Source organism: Gekko japonicus, unplaced genomic scaffold (assembly GCF_001447785.1).
Source record: "Gekko japonicus isolate JY-2015 unplaced genomic scaffold, Gekko_japonicus_V1.1 scaffold1081, whole genome shotgun sequence".
Classification (NCBI taxonomy): domain Eukaryota; kingdom Metazoa; phylum Chordata; class Lepidosauria; order Squamata; family Gekkonidae; genus Gekko; species Gekko japonicus.
This window is the reverse complement of record NW_015174304.1, coordinates 30,088-45,920: the sequence shown is the minus strand read 5'-3', so window position 1 is coordinate 45,920 and position 15,833 is coordinate 30,088. Positions and strand designations below refer to the sequence as shown.

Here is a 15,833-nt window from a genome sequence, read left to right as displayed (position 1 = left end):
GAAGGTACAACTAAACAAGATCCATCCCTCCCCCCCCCCTGTCTTGGTACTCTCCTGCCAACAGCTCCTACTTGATAAAATATGGATGTTTCCCTCTATTAAAACAAATAGTATTTCCAGTGAAACCATTTATATTGATAAAACAGCTGGGGGGAAGAGTTAACCTCCCCATTGTCCTGATAGAATTAAGAGGGGAAAGAGTAAGAGTTAACTTCTCCATGGTTCTGATAGAAGGGGCCCTATGGCTGCTGGTTATAGAAATTTAAAGGGCAGTAGTTCCAATAATAGACTTCCAACATCTCATTTAGCAACCCTGAGCAAGTTTTTGGACAGCCATAAAAAATTGACTGGGTTGTAGGAGGGTGTGGAGGAGGATGACTTTAGCTTCCCACTGGAATTAAGGATGTCCAAACCTACAGTCTGGTCTCTCAATTTCTTTCTTTAAAAAATGCTGATCACCCAAAATTGGTTAAAAGGGGAGAGAAAGCTTAAAGTGTTGGTAGTATGCAGGGGTCATTTCCTGTAGGAGCACACAGGAGCGGAGCTCTGGTAGTAAAGAGCCCAGGGGGTGGGCACATGCAACAAGCCCCACCCCTCCCAGCAGCCCTCAGTCTGAGCAAGAAGCACCCAAGTAAGTTGCAGAGCCCCGCCCCCATCCAAAACAGTCCAGTGGCACCTTTAAGGCCAAGTTTTATTCAGGTACAAGCTCTCCCTCCTCTGTGAGGACAGATCTGCACGCCCCCCCCCCCAATAGCTAGCAATCCAAAACAGTCCAGTGGAGCCTAAGCGGTGGGTGTTGCCTTCTGACACACTTCCGGTGATGTCGGGGGGTGTAGCATATACAAATGAGTTATGCTAATGAGCTCCTGCACCTCTTTTACTATGAAATGACTCCTGGTAGTATAACTTATGTGCTCCCTAAAGGTCTCTTATTTGGGTCTCTGATAGAATAATGGTGTAATTAATTATGGTAAGTAGAAACCCCTTTTTCATGGATGTTTGACTGGACAGACAAGACACAGATGGAGATGAACAACAAATGTTTATTTAACAGAAAATAAAGTATTTAATGGAGTAAATGTTATGTGTGGAATGCATCACTGTATAAAGTGAAACTGGCTTTTACTTATGGGTTACAAACTTTCCCCAATGAGACTGCTAATTTGTAGCTGAACCTCATGTAAAGTAAATAAATTATGAGGAGAGATTTAGTTCCCCTTTCTTCAGACACATTACCTCAGCTTACAAAGTTCCACTGGAATCTGTTACCATAATAGACATGCTCCTCTCCAGGTTCACAGTTGTTCTTTTACCACACAGAGCTCCTGTCCACATAATCGTTACACACAAGTTAGGAATGCCAGGCCCTTATCAGGATGCTTATTTGTCTCACAAGTTTTCTTCTGTAAGCTGATCCCAAACCATATCTAAAAGCTAATCAAAAACTTGGCTAAACTGATGCTCTTATCATTCCAGAGTAACAAATTCCCTGGTCTGGGGGTGGGGGAGTGGGCGGAATTGCCTTGACAAGTGAGGCTGGCTCACACCCTCCCTTCCAATGGAGTTCCATGGGCTCTGATTGGCTGACAATCACTTGAATTTGCATGACACCACAATCACAAGGACTGGTTCAGAGCCATGGAGGAAAGGAAAGGATTTTGTGAGATGACTGCCACAGAGGGAATCAGGATGAAGATAGAAAAACACGGGGCATTCAGGGCTCCATCCTTTGTTTTCAGTACAGTTCCAGCATCTTCACCCTCCCTTTTCTCACATTTTAGGTGTAGTCCAAGGCACTAGGGCTACTACTGAGGATAACTGAGGTATACTCAGGGGTCGTTTCGTAGAAAAAGAGCTAGGGGAACTCATTACCATATGCCACACCCCCTGACATCAGGGTCCCGGCGTTGGACCTGCAAGGCCGGTGGGAGTGCGAGGAAGCCCTGCCAAGGCCCTCCCTGGCCCCAGACAGGCAGGGGTGGGGAGAGGCGGGGAGGAAGCAACTTACCCTCCCTCTTCTCCTGCCTCCTCCTGGCTGAATGAGGGCTGGAAGCGGGGCGGCCGGAAGCAGGGGCGGGGCTTCATCGTGAGCCCCGCCCCCCGCACCTCACCCGGGGGAACTGTGTTCCCCCGCATTTCCCCCCCCCCGAAATGATCTCTGGGTATACTGAAAAATGTCTTGCATATCTTATTTGAGAAATTGACTATGCGTAACCAACCTATTGAGAAAGAAGACAATTCTGTTCAATTACAAATCAAATGTTTATTTTTAAACAGATTTTGCATTGTGGATCTCTACAAAAACACATAATGGGTTTGAAGTGGTTTCTTAAAGAAAAGGTCAGGCATTTAAATACATAGGCTTAAAACAAATTATTTGTAAGTCAGAGGGCTTTTTTCTCTTAACAAACCCATTCAAAAAGGCCTCTATTTTAAAAACCTGCAATTTTTTTTGTCTGAGGGCATTCTTTGATTATTTTGCATAGATAACCAATGTTCCCCCCTTGTATGTACAAGTCTTGCTTCAAAAGTATTATCCGGTATGAAAAGTTAAATTTTAAAAAGCCTGAGGTGTGTATTGCTTTGTGTGCTGTGTACCAAATAGAGGAAGAGAAGCAAGAACTAGCATAAACCTCTCAACAGCTCAAAGAGAGGGGAGTTTTTAGCCTAATTCTGGGGGGGGGGGAAGTTAGAGGAAATCCCTCTGATAATATGCAAATGGAAATACCATTAAATATCTTTTGGCTTAACTATTCACATTCCACACAGTGGAAATTATCTCCTGTAACTCAGAAATCAGGTTTCAAAAAATAACCTGCAAAGAAATGAAGTCTGAAACCATTTAGTTAAGACATATGTATTACCATCCTAGACCCTAAATGTTGGGCACGACTAGCACAGGACTGGAGCCACACTATAGAAAGAACAGTAACTGTGAGACTGTTATTTCTCTTTGATGTGTGTGGCTGCTAAACAGGAATGGCCTCAACATTGATACGATGCCAGACATATTTTTGGCACTTTCTGTGTTCTAACAAAAGAGAATTTTCAAAGGACATATAAATAAGTAGCATGCCTGTACTCTCCTTCCCTTTCCTCACATGGGTCCCAGGGTAGAGCTGGTCTACCACTGATTCAGGGATTGCCGCTTAGAAGTATCGCACATGACTGTATGGATTGTTTGTAGACTTGACCCACATAGGAAGCAGAATGGCACCTTGGGCCTGCCAAATTACCATGCAGTTGGTGGTTATATGACTGTTGGCTTGCTAAGTAAATGGGATGTAGTTGTGGTTTCCTGCTCCAGAGAACACAGGAGGAGAGATGACTGCTTTGGTCAGTGAGAAACAGGAGCAGGGGAGACCCAGGCAGGACATCCTAAACTCCAGACTATGACAGGAATTAATCTGTGAGGGTCCTGTACATGAAATAAAAGTAATCAATTGTAAATTACCTCATTATAACAAAAGGCTCAAGTAAAATGCATTGCTGAGGAGGAAGAAGTTAGTGCCCATCTTTCCTGACAGGGTCCCAGCACACTTCAAGCATATTACATTTTCTGAATGAAACAAGTGAACGGATGGGAGCAAGCAGATCGCTTTAAAGAGTATGAAAAAGAAAGTTAAGGAAGCATTATAGTTCAGGTAGATGTCCTCTTCTCAGCATTTTTTCATGGACACCACTGAGGTCTCCTAAGAATTTCCATGAGCTTGACTTCAACAAGGGGCATTCATCAAAATCCCTGCATGCAAAGATGCCACTCTATTTGGTCATGTTTGGGCAGTAGCGGACTCTTTACATACTATCACCGTACCTTATTCCAAATTCTAGTCTACGGTAAGTTATTTTTAGTCCACCATTCTATGGATTTATCTTGGCAAATTTGTGTTTTTCTCTTTTTTGTCCCCTCCAAACTGCATGCCTGTGGCAGTGCTGACATTATCTTCTTGTTCATTAATTGTGTACACTTTCCCTTCACAAAATTACAGCATTAGAAATCCTATAACATTTGTTTTAATTTTTTTCCTGTTTCCTCATTGTTTGCTGAATTACTTTGAGCCGGTGTATGTACTTTGAGACAGTGTATGCACACATATAGACATGCAGAACTGTAGACAAGCATTGAAGCATATGTGTAGCCACAATAAAAGCAAAATGCCAAATTATTACAGTTAGTTTCACAGAATATAGCAAGATTGTAGTCAATTATATTAAATACATTCACAAGCATCAATAAAGTGATGATGCATAGTGCTTCCCATTTATTGTATTATTCTCTTCATTTTCCTCTGTCTTTCCAGTCTCTCACATTTCCTCTTAGATATTAGTTTTTAATATTCTTCTTTCTTTTACCCCCTCCAGAGCATTTTCCAACCACCCTTCCTATTTACAAATTCTAATGACACCATTTTTCATTATAATGTAATTCAGTATAATCTGCAGTTTCTGTAAACTGTATATGAGTACATCCTTTAACATTTTCTTTGGAATATGTTTTCAATATCTAGAACACATTAATGCCCTCACTTTCAACAGGCAATTCAAATTATCAATGCCATACATTCTGGTAGAAAACAACCAACCAACCAAAGCCACAAAAACAAGAATCCTGACATAAGAGTGAATTAGTGAGATACTGAACCTAGGAACAGGGTTACAGGCATAAGTAGATGTGTCATTCCAGAGCATGCTTTCATAGGATGTAAAAGGTCATAATTGCACACAGGTAACATACATTGGTTTGGTTTGTGTCCCCACTTGGCACTCTAACAGGCACTTACTCTTCAAGAGGGGACATGGCACCTCTTAATCCAAGTCTATGGATATGCAGCGGCATTCTTTCACTCGTGTGATCCTCTTCTTCCTGCTGGGGGGTTGGAGTTCTGGGCAGTTCAGTGTCACTGACATGGTAGTGAATTTCTTTGGTTTGCAAAAGGAACAGGACTGGAAAGAGCCTTCCTCTTTGCGGATATGCCTTGGGATGTAGAAGGAATTGCACTGGCCATAACAGAATCTATTGATGATGGTCTGGCTGTTGCAGCCTTCCTCATGGATGGTTTGCTTGAGTGGTTGGGTTTTGCACCAGTCCCGTTTCAGGTACCTGCGCTCTGTGACGTGCAGTGCCTCTTGGCTGGACTCCAGCACTTCTTCAGCAGATGGTGTTTTGACTCGGTCCCTGCCTCGGGGTCTGGAGCCTGGCTTCTTCTGTATCTGTTCTGAATCATTGGGCTGGTCTTTGTCTGGAGGAGGGATGGCTCCTTGTGACCCACGGTTCCTCTTGCCCCCCTCTGCTGTGGGAAGCAAGAGTCCAAGCAAAAGTAGCAGAACTCCAAAGGCAGAAACTGTGCGAGCCATCCTAGGAAATATGGAAGGGAATATTATCAATTGAAAGCAACCCAATTTTTTTAAAAAAACCACAAACGCCCTGTACTATGTTTTCTCACATGTTTGGATTACAATTCATATTCTGGTTGAGGATCAGGATACAGGTTTTAATAAACATTCAGAATCAAAACTGAAGTCAGCCTTGGGGTACTCCAGCAACTACACTTTTAAAAAATGTATCCAACAGGAGCAATTGCCTTCTCATTCAGGCTATAGTGACAGAAATCTGTTCTCAAGCAAGAGATTATTCTAGTTCAGATTAAACTCTTTATATTTTCCAGGACTGCTGTCTAGATTATCTAACTAGTACTACTACCCTCATTACAGACTGACTCTAATAAAAAAAACCCAGTTCACCCTGCTCAATTCTCACTAAAATTTGTTTTCACCAAGTCTTGTTGCACATTTAGTGGCCAGTACCCTTGAAAATTCATGCCCCAACAAATTACTTTTCTTTAAAGTGCCACAAGACTTTGCTGTGGTGCATGCAAAAAACTAACATGATTACCCCTCTAAATCACTGAATCCTTGGTTGGCTATATATTGTTCTATGGCATTATGATACACAGATACACAGATGTTGTAGGGCTATCTTTCGGCTATGCTCCTGCAGCGTGCAAGGGGTTGGACTAGATGACCTGCAAGGTCCCTTCCAACTCTAACATTCTATGGTTCTATGACTTTCTTATAACCGTGTTTATTCATGTAAAAATGTTGACTTTTCAATACATGTTCCTTTCTACTAAGCTTGGTTCAAGCAGCTAATTGTTCACAGACATCCCAAGTCTAAATGAATCTAACACCGAACAAATGCCTAAACATGGCATGCAATAGTTGTAAAACTCCCCAAACAAAAATCTAAAATAGTCATTTAAATTTTCTGATTCAACAGAAAGCATTACAGAAATTTTGAATACCTAACAGCACAGCAATGCTAAGTAATTTCAAGCTCACCTCAAGATCAGCATTTCCTGGCATTTGCCAGTTTAGGATACAACTATCATTAGTTAAACATGTTTCTTCTGAAGTTCAATTTCCTTGTTTTGTCTTTTTTTAAAATCCCTTTTCAAAGCACAGCTTATCTTCCTCAGAAGATCAACATGGACCAAAATTGCACAGAGATGGTCTCTGGGTGAAAGTGTTATTTGATCTTGTGAGTTTCTAAACGGGAATTCACTGAACAAAGAATAAAATGCCTTGGTAAAAACAAAACAAAACCCCACCAGCAACAATGGGTACTTCTCCTACATATTCCTAGAATAACTAGTGAAACATTTTGTCATTCTTGCTTCAAGATCTGTTTTCTTATATGTATATTCCAGGCCATTCTAAGGCCACTCTGCCAAACAACTGATATTTAGTTTGGCTCTTGATTTCATTGCCATAACCTACTCAAGACCTCTTTAGTGCAAGCTGAACTACATGTAATAAAAACCATGCCTTATTTCTCTAATCCATTCTCATATATGTCTGTTAGTGCAATACTCAGTATTAGGCTACGTAGCATTCAACAGACTGTTTTTTAGCTTTAAGGTCCTAACAGCTTGGCTCTGAAATACCTGAAGGACTGCCTCCTCCCTTACTGTTCAGCCTATCAGTTAAGGTCTGCCTCCCAAGCCCTCTTCTCTGTGCCCCTGTCTTCTGAGATGAAGCAACAAGAGATAGGGCCTTTTCAGTAGCAGCACCTTACCTTTGGAATGTCCTCCCCCTTAAGGTTTGCCCTTCCTGTACTATCTTTTTCGGCACCAGGCCAAAACTTATAGATTTCCTAAATAATAACAATTAACAGAATTAGCATTTTACACTATATGAGGGCAGGACAGAGACAGACAGACAGTCTGGGTGAGGGCTCCGGTATGTATTCACTCATGGTCAGTGTTCCCTCTAAGCTAAGTTAGTGTGAGCTAGCTCACAGTTTTTTAGCCTCCAGCTCATACATTTTTGTCTCAGCTCAGGAAGGAGGGCTCCAGAGTAAACTAATTCATGCAGTAGCCAAATTGCTTGCTCACAACTTTAATGCCAGCAGCTCACAAAGTAGAATTTTTGCTCACAAAATTCCACAGCTTAGAGGGAACATTGCTCATGGTAGGTCCTCCTAGAAGTGTGTGGTAAACATGGGATTACATCATGTCCCAAGAGAAGATCAACACTTCTCACTTCAGAGTTAAGTACTGATGGGCCCCATTTAGGCTTGACTATCTCAGGTCCTGTTCACACGAGGCAATTTGGCCCGGGAGCAGGACAGTTCGGGGGCGGATCAAACCAGCGCGATCACACCACAACATCTGGGAAGCGTCGTGCTTCCACCCCCGAACTGGACCTTCCCGGGAAAAAGCGCCTCAAGTTGACACCACCTACCTCGGTGGTTCAACGAGTAGACGCGCTGCAATCCGGGCGTCTGATCACCGGTGCTCCCTTGCGCCGGCACAATCCCGGCCCGGAGCCGATCTGCGCATGCTCCGACATGCGCAGTTCGGCCGGCACCCGGTCTGAGCCATGTCTTCTCCCCAGCATTTGATCGCGCCGGGGAGAAACAGCGCCGCGGCCAGGAGATCCGTGGGATCCCGCCGTGGCGCCTCAACGTTGGCGCGGCTTTTAAAAGCCGCGCCTCAAGAGGCTTTTTTCCTGTCGTGTGGCAGGGGCCTCAGGAAGCTGTGGCAAACGATGTAGTTTCACCATGGTGTCTCACAGACTTATCAGAAAAAATTATCACAAATTCACAAGATAGCCTTAGGTAAGCAATAAAGGGACAATCAAACTGACATACAATGTAGGACTGTTGTAAGACCTGCAGGAAGGTAAAGTTTTTCTTTTAAAGCCATGTAAAATGTAAATGCTAAAAACAGTAAATTGCTATTCTAATAAAGAATATTAATGCACACTTGCACAGCACTTTTGAAACTGTGCAAAAGGTGCTTCTAAGTTCTCAGCCGTCATTCCCCCCCCCAAATGTGCCCCCTCCCAGTAAGTTCCCGCTAATAGTACACTGAATGGTCAACTTTAGCACAGAAGCAGTGAAAGGGCCACCTCACAAATGAGTGGGGTTTCTGCATACGTTACAGACATTTTAGTCATGCAGAAAATTATGAATTTGTACATTAAAACATCCCACACCAAATGGTTTGAGATAATGATTATGCATTCCCTTGGAATGCTGAGACAGTGAGTTGCAAACAAAAGAGGGGGAGGATTTACCTGCCCATAAATGCTTATAATATCCCAGAGAAGGCAATCTGAGTCAGGAATTTGCCCAGTGTCCCCTCTCCACAGAATTTCTTGACCCCCACCTGCACCTCCATATTGTTATTGTAACAGAAAGCAAAGGCCTATTGGACATGTGTTTCTGCCTGGAATAGCAGAGAGAAGTCCTAGAAAGGCTAGCATTCTATTTCCAGCAAAAAAAAAAAAAAGTTTGCATGCATCCAGAAATCATCTGTTCTGTATTCTCTGTATTTGAGTCTCTTCTCTGCATTCAGCTAATAGAAAAGACAAACAGAGGACCCACAAGGACTTGCAGGGGCATCTCATTTCCCATCCCGGAAAACCCCCTATAGCCTCTCCCTTTTTCCTGATTCCTTCCCACCCACCAGCCAACCTGCCTTATTTGTCTCCTTGTCTTCAACTTTCCCTCCTTCCCGCAACCGACAGCCTCTCCCTGGGAAAAGTCTGCACAGCTCTGACCACCAGGCTAAGCTAGGCCTAGTTGTACAGTGGGGAACCCACAAAAACTTGTACAGGGTATCCTCATTTTTCCTGTATACCCTTCCCCTAACTATTCCTTTTCCCCCCTCCTCCTGGCAGCCCCATACCTTTACTGGTTCCTTTTCTTCTTTCCACCTACCAACCAACCAACCTTTCATCTACCACCCATCTTCAGCAATAGTTATTATTCATTTACTTTATTTATACCTAACCTGCCTATCCAATGAGACCCAAAGCAGCTTACATCGTTCTTCTCTACTTTTCCCCTCACAATACCCCTGTGGAATAATTTAGGCTAGGAGCATGTTACTGGCCCAAGGTCTTCCATTGCAGAGTGGTGATTCAAGCCTGGGTCTCCCAGATCTGAAACTCTGACCACTACAGCATGCTTGCTTTTGTGCAGTCGCTACAGTTGAACAGTAGTGAACAGCTGATTCTTCCAATGGTTGCTGCTGTGCCTGTCCTTTGATGAGTCCTCCCCTCAGAGGCCAAAGGAAGCCTGGAAAGGCCCTACCGTTTACTGACAGAAACCAAGGCTTGAAGGCTGGCAATACTGTTATGGTTGCCTAGCAATGGTCATTGAGGGCATTCTTTTTTAAAGCTACAGGTGCTACTTTATTATTTTGAGAGGGTTCAGCCCCCAGCCCACCAATGTTTTAGGCTTTTTTTAAAAAAATGGGTTTTTTCTGCACACCTGTGGTTTTTCTCAGGTTTGTAGAACATCTGTCTTGTCTGTTCATGGTTCCAATCTCCAGATTTCAGTATCCATAGATAGGACCATGTTAAGAATTAGATGTATTGATTAAGGGGGAAGACACAGACTGCTCAGCCACAGGTTTAAGAATATCTAGCCTATACTTTGTCAAGTCTAGGCCTAGTGTTTCCAACCAGCTGAAAGTAAGCAACCTTACACTATGCAATTCATAGGTTTGAGCTTACCCAAGTCTGTATAGGAGCAAGCTAATCATTTACTTGCCAGAGTTATTATATAGATAATGGAGCACCCAACGTCTTGCACCCATCTCACACTGCAACCCGATCAGGAGTTCTGCAGCAATTCATAATGCTGTACAGCTGCAAGGCAATGCAGTCAACGGATAAAAATAATTGCAGTAGTCATACTTGCATTTCAATGGAAATGGTCCTACCTCGCCTGGTATGTCCCTGGAGAGCACCACGCTCAAATGACCAACATCTATTGGAAGTCACTGCCCCAAGGAGCATCCAGCTGTCCAGCTGAAAAGGCCCTGGCTCTTACTTGGTGGAACTCTCTGCCTGCTAACATCAGGGCTTTGTGGGATCTGTTACAATTCCACAGGGCCTGCAAGGCAGAGATGTTCCGCCAAGCAAACGGTTGAGGACAGCAACAGTTTTCAGCAGTTGAATAATTCTTAATAACTACCTGATTCACAATCTGCTTTCACCCCTCTTCCCCCATCGCTAATGTAATCTGGGGGGCCAGAATAGTATGATGGCACGATATGGCTATTGGATTTTAGAATTGTATTTTTAATAGATTTTATGTGTTTTATATTACTCTGTTATGAACCACCTGAGCCCACTTGTGGGGAGGGTGGTATACAAGCCTAATATATTAAAACAAATCAAAGCCAACAACACCAATTAAGTGCAAAGGTCACAATCCTGCATATTAGAAGAACTGCCTTTCTGGTGCACTTCACCCCCCCCCCCTTTATCTCAGAGGCATTCATCCAGAGAGAGAGCTGAGAAGCATCAGTGGCCTCCTGCAGCTCCATCTTCTTCCAGCTATAGCCACTCTTCCTTTATGCAGGAGGTAAACAACTCACAGTGCATAAAGGGAAGATAAAGCAGAGCTTAGACAAGCCAGCCTGACGCCCTTTCAAGGCTCATCCTAGCTAGGCCTTCTGAATGGCAAGTCTAGTTAGGACCAAATAGCCGTGCACATCACAGATCTACAGATATGTTTAATTGCTTCTGGATACAACTCATTCTGTTCTGCACTTGGCCAGCTGGAAAGCAATGCGACATGCTAACCCACAACTGAGCCAGCACCAGTGTTTGCGCTGACATCTACAAAGTTTTATCCGTCTACTCTAGTTCTCCCATCAGAGCAATGAATTTACAAAGCACAGGGTTACAAGGCGTTGCTTAGATAACTTTCCCCAAACCTATTGGACATAGAATCAGCACACACAAACCAATTTTCCACTCTTGGCTGCATATGCACATAGCAAAGCAACTGTGCCGTCATGAGTCTTGTTTACCACCAAAGCTTTGCCTTTCCTTCATAAACTGGATTCCAGATTCCTCGCGCACAAATAGTTCTGGCCAAACAAAAAACCCATCTGTAGGGATCTAACTATGTCATAAGAATCTTCTTTATTTCCAAGCAATGCTCCCTCTAAGATGTGGAGTCTTGTGAGCAAAAAATCTACTTTGTGAGCTACTGGCATTAGAGCTGTGAGCTAGCGATATGCCTGCTGCATAAGTTAGTTTGCTCTGGAGCCATCCTTCCTGAACTAAGACAAAAATGTGTGAGCCAGAGGCTAAAAAACTGTGAGCTAGCTCACACTAACTCAGCTTAGAGGGAACACTGTTTCCAAGTACAAGTTTTCAGAACTCAGGTTGTTGATATCCTTTTGTTGAAATCAATGGGCTCAGAAGGGTGCAACTCTGCTAAGGGTGGCACTGTAAGAGTCTCCATGTAAAGAAACCCATGCTCACTGCTTGTCTGACCACGTTTGTTTTGTGGCTGCTTCTTGTGTAGCCAGCACTGTCCAAATATGTGGAATTACAACCAAATACCACTCCCTGCTGCTCTAAGAGAGTAAAAATCTACCATTCATGCTTTGCAGATGGAGACAGTCTTGAAGAGGATGGTCTTCTTTCTGGCAAGGTCCTGTGGATTCAGTGCCCCTTCCTACCTGGGGCCTGCATGTGGCTATTTGGCATGCACATTCCCAAGAGGATTCTTCTTTACTATGACATCCCAGAACTGAGCACTAATACTTGCCAGGACCAAACTGCCTTTCTGGTTGCAAGCCACATTAATGTAGTGGCAGAACTTGCCATGAGTTTGCTTTACCATTTCCGTCCTCATATAATTATGACCTTTTTGCATTCAAACCCAACAAATAAAACCCTTCTCTTATTAACACCAATTCTCTCAAATATACCTTCCCTAAGGAAACTCCAAATCCTACTCTAAGTGCCACTGATTTAAATATAATTACTCCAGTGGAAAAGTATGCTTAAAGTTCCAATCAATGCATGAGAAATTGCAATCAGTGGCTCATTCACGTCCAATAAAGTGTTTAAAAGAAAGATAAGCTAGGCTCCCAGGGACAGACCAAAGCCTCCATGCTTACTAAACTTCTGCTACACAAGTATTTTAACGTGTTAGTGTGTGATTCCATATAGCAGTGATATGCATCAGGAATGAAGGAATATTGTACTATACACTCTACCTCTCCTTTTTTAAAATTCTGTGACTTCAGACCTTGCTCCACTGGAAGTCATCAGGACTCTTCTGGAGTAAGTGGCAAAGTGGATCACAACCCAATTTGCAACCTGCTGGATGCTCCATATATGAATACAGATAAAACTGACAACAGATGCCAATGCACATTCTACTCAGGGAGGGCTTTTATGTTCAGGACAAAGGGGTTGACCTTAATACTCCGCCAAACTAGGTGTGTACCAGACTTTCACATCAGGAGGAGATGCCTTGTGTCAACAGATTTCACCACCCTTAGTTGAATGGGATGGTGGGAAAAGCCAGTTTAAGCATCATATGTTAAAAAAACACCCTAGAATGTCTTCAGTACACCCATTTCCATTTAGCTCATTGAGATGATTATTTAGAAATACCTCTAAATGAAACAGAACTTTACTTCACGTAAGGAAACATTAAGATATACTCTGGTCATGGATTAACTGGTCCCATATCACCACATGAACTCCTCCCACTTTCACATGTAAATTCTCTATCCATCATTCAAAAACCCATGACTTGTCTTTGTGTTCACCTGAAGGATCTGCTTTCCTGGAGGTTGCTGTTGTCATTGAGGCAGATTCAGCATGGGTTCTGTAAGGGAAGATCTTGTCTCACTAACCTGTTAGTGTTTTTTGAGGGAGTGAACAAACATGTGGACAAAGAGGACCCAATAGATGTTGTTTACCTTGAGTTCCAGAAAGCTTTTGATAAAGTTCCGCATCAAAGGCTCCTAAGTAAGCTCAATAGTCACAGGATAAAAGGACAAGTCCTCTTGTGGATCAAAACCTGGCTAATTTATAGGAAACAGAGTGAGTCTCAATGGGAAACTTTCTCAGTGGAGGGTGGTAAGCAGTGGGGTACCACAGGGATCAGTACTCAGTCCTATGCTTTTTAACTTGTTTATTAATTATTTGGAGTTGGGAGTAAGCAGTGAGGTGGCTAAATTTGCTGATGACACGAAGTTGTTCTAGGTGTTGAGAACCAGGGAGGATTGTGAGGCACTCCAAAGGGATCTGTCTAGGATGGGCGAGTGGGCGTCAACAGGGCAAATGAGGTTCAGTGTGGCCAAGTGCAAAGTGATGCACATTGGAGGATTTGTAGTCAAAAATCCTAAGTATAAATACACATTGATGGGGTCCGAACTGGCAGAGACTGGCCAAGAGACAGAGCTTTTAGTCATAGTAGATAACTCAATAAAAATGTCTAGACAGTGTGCAACTGCAATAAAAAAGGCCAACGCTATGCTGGGGATTATTAGGAAGGGAATTGAAAACAAATCAGCCAGTATCATAATGCCCCTGTATAAATCGATGGTACATCCTCAAAAAGGGTATTATAGCATTGGAAAAAGTGCAGAAAAGGGCAACTAGAATGATAAAAGGGTTGGAATGCTTTCCCTATGAAGAAAGGTTCAATCGCTTGGGGCTCTTTAGCTGGGAGAAATGACGGCTGAGGGGTGACATGATCGAGGTTTATAAGATTATGAATGGGATAGAGCAGGTTGAGAAAGAAGTACTTTTCTCCCTTTCTCACAATACAAGAACTCGTGGGCACGCCATGAAATTGCTGAGCAGTCGGGTTAGAACAGATAAAAGGAAGTACTTCTTCACCCAAAGAGTGATTAACACATGGAATTCACTGCCATAGGAGGTGGCAGCGGCTAAAAGCAGGGACAGCTTCAAGAGGAAATTAGATAAGCATATGGAGCAGAAGTCTATCAGTGGCTATTAGCCACAAGGTATAGATAGGAACTCTCAGTCTGGGGCAAGTGATGCACTGTATTCTTGGTGCTGGGGGGGGCAACAGTGGGAGGGCTTCTAGTGTCTTGGCCCCACTGCTGGACCTCCTGATGGCACCTGGTATTTTGGCCACTGTGTGACAAAGTGTTGGACTAGATGGGCCATTGGCCTGATCCAACTTTGGCTTCCCTTATGTTCTTATATCCCTCTGGGCTGTAAACTTGATTGCCATTTTAATTTTCATAAGAGACTTTTCATGGACTTAAAGATTACAGATGTTAGGATCAGGGGCAAGGGTGAACAGAAAAAAGTAGACTGGAACAAGTAGGTTTGGGTCTACAGAAGTATGCAGTTTGTTAACTGCAGGTGGTGTAGGATCCTCAAAATTTTGGAGGAAGGAAGACCCATCAACTTCCGTGACATTTACAAAGGAGTGTACCTTCCATAGTACTGTTAGGGATTGTGGGTTTTTATTCTGCCCCTCCTCATAGAAGCATAGCACAGCACATATTGGCTGCTTCCAAGGCGCAGAAACTAAACTAGCCCCCCTGTGCTATATCAGCAGCTAGGAATAAAGGACACAAGCCTCTCCCCATGAGGAAAGCACCCAGGGCCTCCCCTTTCTCCGTTTATCACTGGGCATCCATAGAAAAGGACAGCGAAAGTATTCTATCCTCTCAGCAGCAAAGTGCAGGCTCTGCTCCCTTTCCGAGGATTCCAGATGCAGTAGTTATTCCACATTAATTAAACTGGAGTCCAGAAGCCTGAGCCCATTCATACCATGGCAAGAGAAATTAGGGTCCCTTTCATAAGGGTTCTTGACTTTTGAAGGCAGATACATGCCACGAACAGTCTAACAATATGTGATCAATTGAATCAAGAGAGTTAGAACCGCAGTCACATCTCCGTTCATGCTTAGGAATATTTTGAAACCTGCCAGGGAAAAATGGTTAAACACTTGGTTGCATGGTAAACATCACCTTTCCAATGAAATAAAATGCCAATTTCTATTGAATGATATAACAGCAGAAATTACTGTGGCAGTGGCCAATTTTTTAGTTGATGTGATAAGAGTGAAAAATTTGGGAAACTCCGTTTTATGATTTTATAATTAACTTAGATTCTTAGTTGATTGTGTCATTTTCTGTCTCTGATTTTAATGTTGTATATGCCATTAAAGGTTTATTGATTGACTGATTGATTGACTTTTGAAGGCCAACTTGTATTTAAAGGTTTCACACAGTTAAAGATAGAGCACAACAACAACAAAACAGTGGATCGAAACAAGTTGGGGAAATTTGACTGATGGCTTCATTAACTGTGGACAGCGCTTTATCCTCACGTTGTGTGAAACCTTTAAAGAGCTAGTAAAGAGAGAGGTCCTTACAACCGGTAGATTTCCCTTACTTCCAGTTTAAAACCGGCTCTCTTAATCCAGAGAAGTTAACTTTTCCTTTCCTCAACGTTCAGACCTCCGTTAACAGCGTTCAGAACAAAACAAGACACTGCTGAAAACCCCCCCCCACGCC

General features: G+C 43.0%; 1 protein-coding gene across 4 annotated transcripts in view; it reads right to left on the bottom strand.

Annotated features, from left to right (window-relative positions):
* Positions 1–2,292: 2,292 nt before the first annotated feature.
* The window catches only part of GREM1 (gremlin 1, DAN family BMP antagonist), a 15,329-nt gene continuing 1,788 nt past the window's right edge, over positions 2,293–15,833 (bottom strand). For 2 of the 4 annotated variants that reach the window (XM_015424125.1, XM_015424124.1), the window contains exons 2-3: positions 13,098–13,156; positions 2,293–5,356 (exon numbers count right to left, since the gene is read on the bottom strand). In XM_015424125.1, coding sequence (XP_015279611.1) covers positions 4,807–5,355 — 549 coding nt within the window. In that variant the 5' untranslated portion in view covers position 5,356; positions 13,098–13,156 and the 3' untranslated portion in view covers positions 2,293–4,806. The remainder of the gene's footprint in view (positions 5,357–13,097; positions 13,157–15,833) is intronic. The other 2 variants (XM_015424123.1, XM_015424122.1) reach the window with 1 other exon arrangement.